At 44.3% G+C, this 13,320-nt stretch overlaps 2 protein-coding genes and 1 long non-coding RNA gene across 3 annotated transcripts; 2 read left to right on the top strand and 1 right to left on the bottom strand.

The window, feature by feature from the left end:
• Positions 1–621: 621 nt before the first annotated feature.
• LOC111840541 (musculoskeletal embryonic nuclear protein 1-like) lies at positions 622–3,557 on the top strand. Its single transcript, XM_023805478.2, has 3 exons — positions 622–844; positions 1,623–1,749; positions 2,130–3,557. Exons 1-3 carry the CDS (start codon positions 836–838, stop codon positions 2,225–2,227), a joined length of 234 nt encoding a protein of 77 aa, XP_023661246.1. The 5' UTR covers positions 622–835; the 3' UTR covers positions 2,228–3,557.
• Positions 3,558–5,252: 1,695 nt separating this feature from the next.
• On the bottom strand, positions 5,253–10,801 carry ruvbl1 (RuvB-like AAA ATPase 1). The gene is made up of 11 exons (XM_023805475.2): positions 10,659–10,801; positions 10,106–10,192; positions 9,823–9,955; positions 9,076–9,227; positions 8,705–8,794; positions 7,236–7,385; positions 6,471–6,534; positions 6,180–6,378; positions 5,982–6,084; positions 5,762–5,853; positions 5,253–5,625 (listed from the first exon to the last, which is right to left on the bottom strand). Exons 1-11 carry the CDS (start codon positions 10,797–10,799, stop codon positions 5,466–5,468), a joined length of 1,371 nt encoding a protein of 456 aa, XP_023661243.1. The 5' UTR covers positions 10,800–10,801; the 3' UTR covers positions 5,253–5,465.
• On the top strand, positions 6,082–7,069 carry LOC140591646 (uncharacterized). The gene is made up of 2 exons (XR_011991920.1): positions 6,082–6,253; positions 6,374–7,069. It is a non-coding gene; the product is annotated as an uncharacterized lncRNA (long non-coding RNA).
• Positions 10,802–13,320: the final 2,519 nt, after the last annotated feature.

Raw genomic sequence — 13,320 nt, forward strand, 5'->3', positions numbered from 1 at the left:
TAATACTACAGCCGCATTTTAACCCTTTCGTCTTTCTGTAATGGAAACACAAATGAATCTAAACTGGTTTGTTCTCAGTCAGCCTTATTCTTGTTGGCCATGATAATGGAAAAATAGCATTAATGAATGACGTAGCCTTGACCTATAAAATAAATGTTCCGTTACATCTATTTGCATGTGTTTATGTGCTGATAACTCCCCAGGGCATGTTACTAGAATACTGTTCCTTGTAAGTATGTCTAGGTCAAGTTCATGTGCCCCCTCCCCTTCATTATTGGATGAAATAATGACAGCAGACCTAGAAATGGTAGCTGAAATCTGTCTCCCCCCCCCCCCCCCCAAGTCGTTCACTGGGTCTTGTTTTTCTCCAAAACTCCCTCGCTGTTCTTGTTATGGTATCTAATGCTGAAGGAATGTGGGAGTTCACAGACAGGGGGGGGGGACATTAAACAGGCTCACAGGCACTGCTACCACTTTACAGCCTGTGTCAAGAAGAAAAGAGGGAGGGAGTTTCAAAGGAAGGAAGGGTGTGTTGCTAATGGGGGGCAGAGGGGTGCATGTTGCTGTTGCTTTTTGTTGTGTTTTTTGTTTCTGGTTCATCTGGAGTTTGTAGAAGTTGATCCCGCTCCTAGCCATTTAGCCTCATGTCTAAAAGTTCCCTGGGAGCAGTGGGAGAGGAGGCGGGGCTTAAGGGCCAGGCACAGAGCAATGGGCCTCCTGGGAGTAACTGTGTATATAATGGGTTGGACAGGGAACTGGTCCAGAGGAAAAGGAGTGGCTGAGAAGCTTGTGCCTTCGTTTCTGACACTTGTGGAGATCCGCTGCAGAGCACACAATGTCTCAGGTAAGGTGTGTTTGTGTTCTCTGGGAAAGGCAGGACTAATGTCACTTTAGTTTACAGATGCATATATATGCATTCAAGTAACCACTTTATTAGGTACGCCTGTTTTCTAATGCAGCCTGCTCTTCTAAATAAACTATGTGGTTTCAACTGAATACATATAGAACACAGACATGTTCAAAGTTCATTTACTGACTAAAGATTGAAATGACTAAGTCGCGTGATCTAAGTGATTTTGAACATGGTGTGGTTGTTGGCACCAGACGTGGTGGTTCCCAAATCTGTGTCGACAGTTTACAGAGAATCTTGTGATGAACGAAATACATTCAGAAGTCAGGGGAGAACAGCCCAACTCGGTAAAGTAAACAGGAAGACCACAAGTGCAAAAATGAGAGCCCAATACATTTGTGGTGTGTAGAACTGGTCTACTCTTTAAATTGTTATGAAATGGTGAAAGTGGATCCTTCCTAGTACAAGCCAGGGGCCACTGTGTGTATTTTATTTATTTGGAATTAATAGGACCCTAAGAGGCTTGTGAAACAAATATGTTATTGCAGAGGAAAATTCTGAGTCCCCAGACAAAATGGCACCAACTTTCACTTTCTGAAGAAACACTCGATTATAATGTGGCCCTTTTTGCCAGTGCTGGACATTCTGAATTTGCCAGGGTATCCAGGCCCCCTACAGCCCCTCTGGTTACTGAAATGATAGAATAGTGATGTTCCAGTGAAAGAGATTGGGGCAGTATTGACGATTTGTCTCTATTACCTACCCTACCAAGCCCGACGACCAGCTGGAAAAGCAGAATCGGCCGGTGATGAGGGAAGAGGACCTGATTGGAGCCCGTGAGACTCTGGGGTCAAAGGATCCACTGAGGAGCAAGACTTTTGAAGTCATGGATGAGTGTGGTGAGTTCATTTTGTGACCACCATTTGAAATATGTGATATCACCGTTATTTACACTAGAGTTCGATTTTCCATTAACGCCAGCTAGCTAGTCAGCAGCCAGATACCCTGTGCTGCCGAAGTGTTTTTAACATAAATGAACAGACCGATTTTATTTTTTGCTGGGGGGGGGGGGGACTCTTCCCTAAGGCGTCAGACCACCCAGGGCCCAATGTGGTTCATTTACATGTTTGTCTTATTTTGAATTTAAATTTTTAGACTTTCTATTAGTTTTTCTACAAACATGTGGTAGAGTCACTCGCTGTATTCATTCCCCTGTAAGCCGACCAGCTGCCGTTGCATGTCAGAGAGGTTCCTTACCTGCCACCCTATTGATCTCCAGAGCGAGCCGGCAAAGCTGCGCCCTCCGTCTTCAGTGCTGTGCGCTCCGGAGCGGAGACCGCCCTCCAGAAGCCGCCGGCTCACAGGAAGAAGACTTGATCGAGGGATGTGAACATTGTTGCAGCAATCTTGGAAATCGAAAAACAAGTGGAGTTAATCATTTCCCTTTTTCGTTTTCTGATTGATTCTTTTTTCATAATTTTTTTGATTCAGCGGATTCAGTATAACCTATAATTCTTACTTTTCCATTTGCTCACAGCGGAGTTTTATGAACGTGTTCCCATTAGGTATCATCCCCAAGGGCGCTGCAGTGACGAACTTTAACGGGGTCTGAGGCTGCTAATGTCAGGTGTAAGTCCGCCCTCTTTCCCTATAAGGAGCGCAAAGCCTTGTTCACTCTTTACCTGAACTATTTGCACACATGCAAAAGAAAAAAGCGAAGCTCTTTTAGCTACTTAACAAAAATGGGTTTTGATTCATTTTTTATTAGTTTTATGACAGCTGACTCCAGTGTTGCCAACACTCATGCATCAGGCGTAACACTCACGCTTTCTGTCTTTCACGGTCGTGTAAGAAATCTTAAGGCAAATCTATATTTTTCCATTATAAACCTAAAATTAGCTGCATCAAAAGCATTGTGATAGTTTGCAAACCTAACAGACTATTTACAAGGTAATAAAACTGTTACATACGTGTAAATGTGTGTGCACACTTGTTTCGAACTGAACATCTCACGCCAAACTTTTCCAACACCATTTTAACCTGCTATGTGCACAATCGCTTATTTTTGTTTCACATTATGTATAGATTGAAACATAGAGGGTAACGAACCACTGTTTACACAATCATGTCTTATAATGTTTTGTGAATAAATGTTTAAATACAGTCATGCGAACCCGGTATGTTTGTTGGCAATTACTGTGGAGTTAAGCACCACTCTCCTAATGATCAACCAGTGTATTTAATCACAGTGTAGAATGCAGAGCTGTGCTGAAGTCAGTGGAGCGCTAGAGGGCAGAGTGGAGCTGCAATGTTTGAGCCAGCAAGTGATAATTTTTGGGCTTTGCAGCCCCATGTCTGTTATGGGTCTTATCAGCATTGCCTGTTCCAGGATCTGATTTTTAATAATGTTGTTATGATGGTCATGTGTAAACTTATTCTGTTATAATGATACATACATGGTTATTACCATGTTTTGTTAATGATTATAAAACATTTCTGAGATTTCATGCTAAATTCTTGGCACAATTGATTTTGCCCTCATTGCACAAGCTTTAAACAGAAACGGTGTGTCAACACATAAGTAAAAATTCTCCATTTTATTACCTTAAATTCCAACAGTGTGATTGTGTTACATGAGCACTGCATGATGCCTGAGATGTCAAACACCTTGTACCTTAATAAATTTAATTACTTAAATTTCATTAAATTACAGTCTTGTGGCCATTCAGTTTGCATTTGGTGTCTATGCACTGTGTGCACGATTATTAGGCAAGTTGTATTTTTGAGGATTAATTTTTATATGGATCAAATACAGTGCTATCAGTTAGTCCAAAATTCATATGGCAAAATTATTTTACAATTACTAATGTGCAGAATTATTATGCAACTAAAGGAAAAATGAAAAATTTACCCTCTCACTTGTATATTCTCACCTATAAAGTGAAAATTATAACTCAAAATTTACAAATAAAAATGTCTGACATTAAAAAAAAATCTGTGAGCAGTACAGCCACCCTTCTTTTCAACTACAGTCATAAGCCTTCCATTCATGGAGTCTCTCAGTTTCTGGATCTGTTGACGATCAACTTTTTTCTGCAGTAGCAACCACAGCCTCCCAGACACTGTTCAGAGAGCTGTTCTGTTTTCCTTCCCTGTAAATCTTCTGTTTAAGAGCCCACAATTTATCAATAGGGTTTAGGTCAGGTGAGGATTATTCTTTCAACTTTAAGACCTTTACTGGCTAGCCACGCAGTATAGTACTTTGATGCATGCGACGGAACATTGTCCTGCATAAAAATCATGCTCTTCTTGGAGGATGCAGACTTTTTCCTGTACCACTGCTTGAAGAAAGTGTCTTCTAAAAATAGGCAGTAGGTTTGAGAGTTGATTTTGAATCCATCTTCAACCCGAAAAGGTCCAACTAGCTCATCTTTAATAATACCAGCCCATACCAGTACGCCAGCTCCACCTTGCTGGTGTCTGAGTCGACGTGGAGCTCTGTGCCATTACTGATCCAGCCACAGGCCCATCCATCTGGTCCATCAAGAGTCACTCTCATCTCATCAGTCCCTAAAACCTTTGAGAAATCTGTCTTCAGATATTTCTTGGCCCAGTCTTGATGTTTCAACTTATGTGTCTTGTTCAGTGGTGGTCAGGTTTCAGCCTCCCTTACCTTGGCCATGTCTCTGAGCACCGAACACCTTGTACTTCTGTGTGCTTCAGGTAGGTTACAGTTCTGGAATATGGCAGCACTGGAGGATAATGGGCTTCTGGTAGCTTCACGTTTGATTCTTTTCAAATATTTGGCAGTTAATTTGCGTCTTTTTGTCTCTACACATTTCTTGTGACCCTGTTATGTATTTGCAACAAATGTTTGATGGTTCTGTGATCACAGCCCTGTATCTTAGCAATTTCAAGAGTGCTACATCCCTCTGAAAGACTGTTTACAACTTTTGACTTTTCAGAGTCAGTCAGAACTTTTTGGCCCATTTTGCCTGAGGACAAGCTGCCTAATAATTATGCACACCTTGATATCGGGTGTTGATCTCCTTAGGACACACCCTCCCTCATTACACAAATACACATCACCGGATATGCTTAACTCCAATAAGCATTCAAGGTTATACAGCTTGGAGTTGGAATATATGCATAAAAAATGATGATACGGTCAAAATTCTCACTTGCCTAATAACTGTGCACACAGTGTATTGTATGGTGTCTACATCATATCTGGGTATGTAAAAAGGGTGGATGGAGATCAATCAGGTGACAAGTACTAGGAGATGAATAAACTGGTGTAGACTGAGAACACATACATCTTCTACTGAAGAGGAAAACAGCTGCAGTACCACGGACTACGATACTCACAGCAAGAACATAAGAGACACCACATCTGTTTTTTTTTTTTTTTTTGAAATGGCAAATCAGTTTATTCACATTTCAGGAGATTTATCAAACGCATCCAAAAATAAAATTTAATAATATGATACAACTTACTAGCCTGCAAAAAGCATTGGGTGCAGAGCCAGAAGTAGCCACTAATGGTGAGAAGGAGCAGAGAAATGAAAGGATGATGGAGGGAGGAATATAGGAAGGCAGGGAAAGAGGAGGCCAGTTATTTCATGAACTTGTCATGTTGGTCTTGCAGGATCTTAGCGGAGGACTTGGCGTCATAGAAGAGCTCGTTAATCTCCTCCACCTGTTCCCTCTCCACGGTCTCCTTGCCCTGGACACGGCTGAGTAGGCTGGCTGGGGTCAGCAGCTGTACAGCGTACCTGAGTGCACATGGGGGAAAATCATACTCGATGAATATATACAAATGGAGGCATGGGACTGTGTCCTGGTGAGGAAGGAGTTAAACGGAGGGAACTGAAGAGTGGAGGATGATGGGAGCCGTGAATCCTAACTCACCTCAGTGTGGTTTTGGTGCCGATCTCTCCCAGGTGAGTTAGGGCCTCCTCGCTGATCATGATGCCCTCTGTCTGAGCCCGGATCTTAATGATCTACAGACACAGGAAGCGTCTTGTCACTCTGAGTGCACAACCCTGGCCACCAGACAACCAGATACCTCAGATGAACACTGAAGCAGGGGGGGGGGAGAATGGAAGGGGGTGCGGTAGGGGCGTGACACCTGTTTCATCTCTTGAGGTGTATATAGCATGGTGCGAATGATCATCACTCTGTCCAGCAGGTCTAGGGGAATGCCGTGTGGGGAGGAGATATCCTCTGTGCCCCTGAAAGAAGAACAGAGAGTCAGCGGGTAACTCTGCGCTCAGGGCCAGGTGCCGTCAAAGAGAAGCAGCTCACTGATATCAGAGAAGAGGCTCACCTGACGAGGCAGTTTCCGCGATTGGAGGCAAACACCACGATGGGAGAGATGGAGCTCTCCAGGGCTCGGTGCAGGTAGGTGAAGCATTCGATGTCCAGCATGTGCACCTCATCCACGAAAAGCACGCCGGGCACCAGCTCTGCCACGCCCTGGTCGATGTAGCGGTTCACCACCTTGTTGATCTCACTGCGCAGCTTGTCTGAAGGAGGAGAGCCGAAGAAACCATGTGATACATCGCTCCTGACTAAGGAGGTCCAGCAGACAGACGACGCCATTATGGCTCAGGCCCACCTGTGATCTCAGTCTTCTTGGGCTTCATCAGCTGGCCCATCATTGACAAGATATCCTGACCCCCCTACAATGAAACGCATGTGGTTTAGTAATTACACAACATTGGGACAGCAGCTCTGGAGGATGTGCAATACTGTGCAAAAATCTTAGGCTTTTACACCAACTCATGTTGGTGTGAAACTGTGCTATTGTGCCTGTCAAAGCTTAGCTATTTCAAAACCTCTCCTAAAGTCACCCCAGTATTTACGGCAACCATGTAATACCCTGATGTGTTTGTTGACTTGACCACTAACACACCTTGTTTGGCTAATCAATATCTCTTCAAAATATTTAACTATTTAAGTTAATTAATTAATTGAACTGGTGGTAAAAATGAACAAATACATGGAATGGTTGGGTCTGGGAACTGACTGATGGTTGAGGTCGGGTCTGGGAACTGAAGTGGTGTTCGTCTAGCCGTCCAACAAGATATTAGTAACTTTTTGGAGAACAGAAGAAATTCCTTTTATTGTGTTGCTGTTAATTTGTACATGTTAAATTGCTGTTTCTGAGCACATATACGCTGACTACCCAAATAAATAGACTTCAACATTTTCTTAGACGGCCTAAGACTTTTACACAGTATTGTATGCGAGTAAAATATCAGTCTGCATTTTAGAACATACCCTGAAACTACCGTGGCCGTCCAGAGTGAGCAACCTGCATCAGTGTAACCTTTCATTGCTGTGGGAACCTGAGAGGCCGGGAGGCCAAAGCGAGCTGTACCTGAGGTCGGGCGTTGGCTACATCCAGGTCATGCAGCGTGACGTCCTGGATGATCTCCTTCTTCTTGTGCACGTCCCCTTTGGGCAGTGGTACGTACTCCTCTGCCTCCAGGTCAAACTCTGTGGCGAAGGTGTCACAGCGGCCTTGCCTCTGAGGAGGGACAGAGCACGTGAGTCAACCACCATTCACTACCCATTCACCACCGCAGTGAGCGGTCCATAGGCAACTGAATCAAGTCAAAACCAGTGCAGCCAAAGTGTTTCAGACATTTCTCCCGTAATCCTCACAAGCAACCATTTATTGAACTTCTCCCACCACATTACATCACCACCATAATTTATTATTTATACTATTATAACTTAAATCTAATCCCAGCAGCCATTGCTGACACACAATAGGTTTTTCTCCAATTCAAAGTAGCATCTGTATTGTAAATCTTTCAGGAAACGATCAAATGATCTTATAAGCAATTCTTAAGAAGCATTTCCTGCACTACTACATATGTAATGCAAGAAAATTCCTGTAATTTCGACTTTAATACCTGTAATTTTACTGAGAAAATGTCAGACAAGGTCAAAGATCATCAGCTCCAGTCTTCACAGTGTTACAGGTTTTCACTCAAACTGTTACTCGATTCATTGTGGACTGCAAGTCACCTCATCTGGCTACCCAGAAGTAAACCTGGCACTAATAAATTAACTGGTTATGGACGCCTGGTCAAAGCGAAAGGCTGATTGGCTTCTTCGCTAGCAGCCGACCCGTAGCTGTAGATATGTGAGGGGTGCCGGCTCAGTGTCTGACAGCATGCGGACTCCGGAGGAGGGGGAGAGAATGAAAGTGGACAGAGGGAAGTTGTAACAGGGCTGTCAACAGCAACAAATGTAAGGGGGCCTCCTTCTCCTTCAAGCCTCCTACACAGCACTCGGCCACCTGCGCTGATTAAAGGGCCTGTCGACACGCTTTTCAACGGGCGTCACGGGGGAACGCAGCAAGAAGAAAGAGCCGGCCGGCCAGATGAGGAGATAGGGGGAATGAAGCCGGGCAATGAAAAACGAAGGAATGAGGGAGCCGTTCCAGAGCACAACAGCGGGCTCAGAAATTCAAAAAAAAAAAAAAGTAAAAAAGGGAAAGATAGGAACGCGTCAGCATCTACACAGGCCGGGATGTGTCCGGAGAGAGGCGAGGCTGAAAGCGAGAGCGCTGTGTGACCTGGGCACATCACACCATGTGGGGTGTGATTCGGGGAGCACAGGTGGCGCACGGCCTACACACAATACCCCTACTGTACAGGGGGGCGCGGCAGACTCCCCGCACACGTGACCAAACACAGAAATACACTGTTCAGTCCGACAGACGGAACGCACTATAACATTTATACTTTTGGACAGAGTGTGTGGATGCGCCGCATGCCGCATGTTCTGCGCCAAGCCTGCGAGTAGCATGTATGCACGGTGCAGGTTTTCCCCTACCTTTACCGCTCCGCTGTTCGCTTCGATATAAATGACATCGCCGACCTCGACCCGCTCCTTCTGCAAGCTTTCATAGATGCTGGGATCCAGCTGTAGGGAAAACAGCATCAAACGGAAGTACCTGTGTTAAACTCAGGGGAACGGTTTCCTTGGCTTGCGTTTTATTTATTTAGCAGATGCCGTTAACCAACGTGACAGATCCTGGAGCGATTTGGGGTTCAAGGCCCTGTGGTTGAAATCAGTCTGCTAGCCCTGGTATTCGAACCCGCGACCTTCTGATCACAGGTGCAGCCTCCTAACCCCCGGAACCACACACCTCCTCCATCAAGGATCACATCTCTAATCATGTGAAGTACGACTCTTCACCGAACCTTGAGCTGCTTGGTGCCCTTGGCGGTCTTGAGTCCAATGACGACATGGCTGATGGTCTTTCCGTAGCCCCCCATGGGATTCTCGGTCTCGCACGGAGTCAGCTCCGTCACCTCGCCCTCGTACACCTCCTTGGTCTCCTTGATGCGCAGCCCTGACAGGCAGAAGGGAGCAAAACGAGGACAATAAATGGACACAAACGGAAACGTATAAAATGGGGTCACTGAGTGTCACTTTTATACTTTTCAACCAGATTCAGAAATTACCTTATGGCCCCTTAATCAAAGTATAGTAAATATTGAGCGTTAGCAGCACTGCACGTCAAAGGTGAAAACGTGGCAAATACCCCATTATCATGGGCATTATATCCCAGTCCCTGCCTGGTCAGCAATGAAGGACGACCTCCCCTCGGAAACACACACAGCCCTGTGCAGCACAGACGCTTGATCTGTCTGCAAAAGCTCCACTTCCACACACATGACAGGTCACATCAACACCCACAAAAGCTGACCATTATTCTCCCCTTAGATTATTACATCCCCCACAGTCACTCCCTCTTTGACCAATCGGTAGAGTGTAGAAAAACAACATGACAGACATTCCCTGTGACCAAAAGGAGGAAGCATTATTAAATCTCCTCCTACCCCCGTTTCTGATGAACCCTAAATCCCTCCACCTCCTCGCTCCCAAAATTCTAACCATGGCTGCATTTTTTCATCATCGTGAGGAACTCAACTCCTGTCACCTACCAATAGCCCTTCGGAAGTTCTCCATCAGCACCTCGGTCTTCTTGATCTCAGAGGAGTAGACTTCGCTGCCGACCATTGGGCAAAACGGCACCTTGTTGCCCAGCTCCTGTGCCATAGCCAGAGCTAAGGCTGTCTGGAGTATCAGAAGACAGTCATGACCGTTGCCGTCAGCTCAGCGACAGACACAAGCCAAGTGTTTCAATACCACATCACATATCCATAGATGTGTCAAAAAGCCATATATTATTATTAACTCCCCAGGTAAAGGTAATAAAATGTTCACCTTGCCAGTTCCAGGAGGTCCTGCAAGTAAAACTGCCCTCCCTGCCATCTTCTTTGAACGGATCAGGTCCACGATAATACCACAGGCCTGGAATACAGACAACAGGGATTCTGTCAGCCATGGTGTGTTGGTTACAAGGGTGTAACAGCAAGATCTGTGACAATATGAAACATTACAATGCAGCCACATCCAGTGTCATTGTAAGGATTGTTCACATTTCCATTATGCACATGTAATATATATTGGAAACGTGATATCAAAATTCCAACAGTACACTGCTATTAATTACTCCATTTATCGGTATTTTTATTAAAATATTAGCATAATACAACTACGGCGGCTGCTACTACTACTACTACTACAAATAATAATAACAACAATAATAGTAATGATAATAATAAAGCAACGTTATATACTTCCGTCACAAAACATTTAAGTTGATACGAAGAAGCGTGTCTAATATCCTTATCACTAGTACAGGCGCACAGCATATGCCCTCCCAGTCCCCTGCCCCTTCCCCTTCCCAGCACATTACACCCATCGGGCTGTTTACCTCTCTGGCCGTCTCCTGCCCCACCAGACCGGACGCGGACTGCTTGGCGTTGCCGGCCTCATCCAGCCCGAGCCCCTTAATGTGGCTATGTGATGCGATGCGCTGGGTCTTAGTGGTACTTTTCACCTCTTCGATCTTCATGGTTGCTCTTTAAGACGTTTAGGGATATTTAAGAATAATTTAAAGGTAACACTATATATCTAAATTCTCCTTATCTGTCCAAAAACCTCACTTCACCGTTACAAAAATACGTGCCTGAAACACACTTTAGCGCGTTTCCATGTGGTTACTAGGGAAATAGAGGAAATCCCGCCTTACACCTTTCTTTTGAAATCCATTGGCTAATGCTTCGCCAAGCGGCCAAGTGATTGGATAGTGCCGTATCCATCCAACGATATATTCTGAGGTTAATTTCCGCTAGTGTTTCTAACATAACTGACTTTAGGGAAACACTACTTTATTTCCTCGCAGCCTCAGTGTACGAGTTACAAATTATTTTATTGCAATTAAAATGTATATTATTCCTGATACGACATAGTTTATTTATTTCAGATATAATAGCAATGCGATTGCTTTTTTTTGTTTCCCAGCATATTGGTCATAGATAATTTAACCGATATTTTATGACATTTGGAAAATAACCCCCTCACTTGAACGCATGTTAGGAGGGCCAATGTTCGTATATAAAAATAAAAAGGTCTTATTTACTGACTATTTGGAAATGTTTTACATAAGGACCTTATTTCTGTTGCACCGGAAATACGACCATTTTCTCTGAACTGTGAAGTTTGCTGTTTATTTGAGTTCGGTACGGATTTGGGTGACAAACTGAAATTACCCTAAAATGCGCGTTATATATTAAAATGAGGCTCCGGTGGTTTATTTAGTGACTCTGAACAAACAGTTGATCTTGTCATCAGATAACGGACTGTAAAGATATAAAACGATAAAGGCCCATGTTTAGGGAAAATGTAACGTATAATTAAACTTCTGTGACCGACTTGCTAGAGCGTCACATCAAACTGAAAGAACGAAGTGGACAAATATTGAAAGGGAAGATACCGGTCTGATACTGTTATAGAAACTTAACACACGGGTGTTAATAGCACGTCACCTTCATTTAAGGCATCGTCGCGTTACTACAAACAGTACAGATTCTGGCTCTTTGGAAAAGGTTGTATATTTGTTATTGTACAGCTGCAAACTAAACTAAGAAGTGGCAGTGCGGTACTTTATTTACAGACAGGATGACGACCCACATGATCGTTAAATGGAGATCTAGCTGTTACGTCCTGGCTGACGAGCTTCTGTAAATATTAGTTATTAATCTTAAGATGACTATGCAAGTGTTTATAACACCACGGAGCACTAATGGCCTTGTGCATTTAATGACAGATATTAACCTCAAAGTAAATGCGGCTGCTAAACAGAAATAAAAAACGCATAATGTTTTTTTCTCTCTGTGTGAGCTAGTAGAATCCCCTGTACACCCAGCAGATGGCGACAACTGAATATATTGGATTTTACTGTTCGGCCCTTCAAAAGGGCCGTTATTCTTACTGATAAAAAAAATTGAATTCAAAATGAGATTAAAATATCCATGACGAATTTCTGTAAATGTAAATAAAACGAGACCTTAACTTAATGGTCCTTTGTTCTTCAGGGGATATAAAAAATACTGTTATGTATATATTCCATGCTTATAAATTAAAGATGTAAATGCGGGAATCTCTAATCATTTATTTACGTATTTTACGGGGAGTCACTGAGGCAGCCGCTTTGCTGAAAAGACGGGAGGGGCAGGTGGGGTTACGTGAACCACGGAAAGGAAGGGAAAGTGGGGCGACCAAACAGGAAAGAGAGGAGCGCAGTGAGCCCTGAGGGAGCAGAAGCACTTCCTCACCGGCAGAGCCCTGCAAATTCAATCCTCCTTCTCCCCTCGCCCCTTCCTGCCGCTGCAGAGCTCGCCTGCCCCTGTTTAATCCACTCTTATTATTTTTATTAATGTCAGGAATAGACAATATATCCTGTAAGGGGAGAAGCATAGGCGAAGGCGCAGACTGAGAGCAAGGGGGGGTGGGGGGATGCGATGAAAGAGAAGAAAAACTGAGAAGTGGACAGAGAAGTGGCTGAGTGCAGGCGGCCGCTGAAGTGTGAATGGCTGCCTGTTACTCTGCATGGCACATGATGTTGATTAAAGCGAGGAAGCCGAGGCTGGAGCTCTTGGGCTCGGGGCCTGTAATACACTTCCTTTGGCGTCCCCGATGGGAAGTGTACAGGAAGGAGAGATTGCCAGCGAAGGAGAGCCGGCGGAAAGACATCCAAGGGAGCTTGCTCTCTTTTTCTGCTGCATTTTCCCCTTTTTTCCACTATTCTGTTGGGGTTTGGCACTCTTGCCCTACAGCCCCTTTAGTCATCAGTTCATTCTCTCCCTGTCACTTAGACTCCCCAGCATAACTGATTTCTTAGCCCTAATTGCAGGTTTCAGTTGACACATGCCCTTGAATGACAAAAGTGATTTACTTAAAGTAAATGTGTTGTAACACATCATCCAGTTAAACGGGGTTTTTGAGCCCCAGACTTCGGCTTCCCCTGGGAGTACAGGCTGTGATTGAGTTGTGCAGTGGGATGGAAGTAGGTGGTCCAAACCTGGCTCTGTGAC

This window comes from Paramormyrops kingsleyae, chromosome 6 (genome assembly GCF_048594095.1).
Source record: "Paramormyrops kingsleyae isolate MSU_618 chromosome 6, PKINGS_0.4, whole genome shotgun sequence".
In the NCBI taxonomy this organism is placed as follows: domain Eukaryota; kingdom Metazoa; phylum Chordata; class Actinopteri; order Osteoglossiformes; family Mormyridae; genus Paramormyrops; species Paramormyrops kingsleyae.

What these genes read in the sequence shown, in the direction of transcription:
- LOC111840541 (XM_023805478.2), top strand. An exon ending in TGAAGTCATGGATGAGTGTG is followed by an intron (nt 1,750 to 2,129) that starts GTGAGTTCATTT and finishes ATTGATCTCCAG; the next exon opens with AGCGAGCCGGCAAAGCTGCG.
- ruvbl1 (XM_023805475.2), bottom strand. Translation starts at nt 10,799, where the DNA reads ATGAAGATCGAAGAGGTGAAAAGTACCACTAAGACCCAGCGCATCGCA. An exon ending in TAGCCAACGCCCGACCTCAG is followed by an intron (nt 6,535 to 7,235) that starts GTACAGCTCGCT and finishes GTTTCATTGTAG; the next exon opens with GGGGGTCAGGATATCTTGTC. An exon ending in GGCACCAAAACCACACTGAG is followed by an intron (nt 5,626 to 5,761) that starts GTGAGTTAGGAT and finishes ATGTGCACTCAG; the next exon opens with GTACGCTGTACAGCTGCTGA.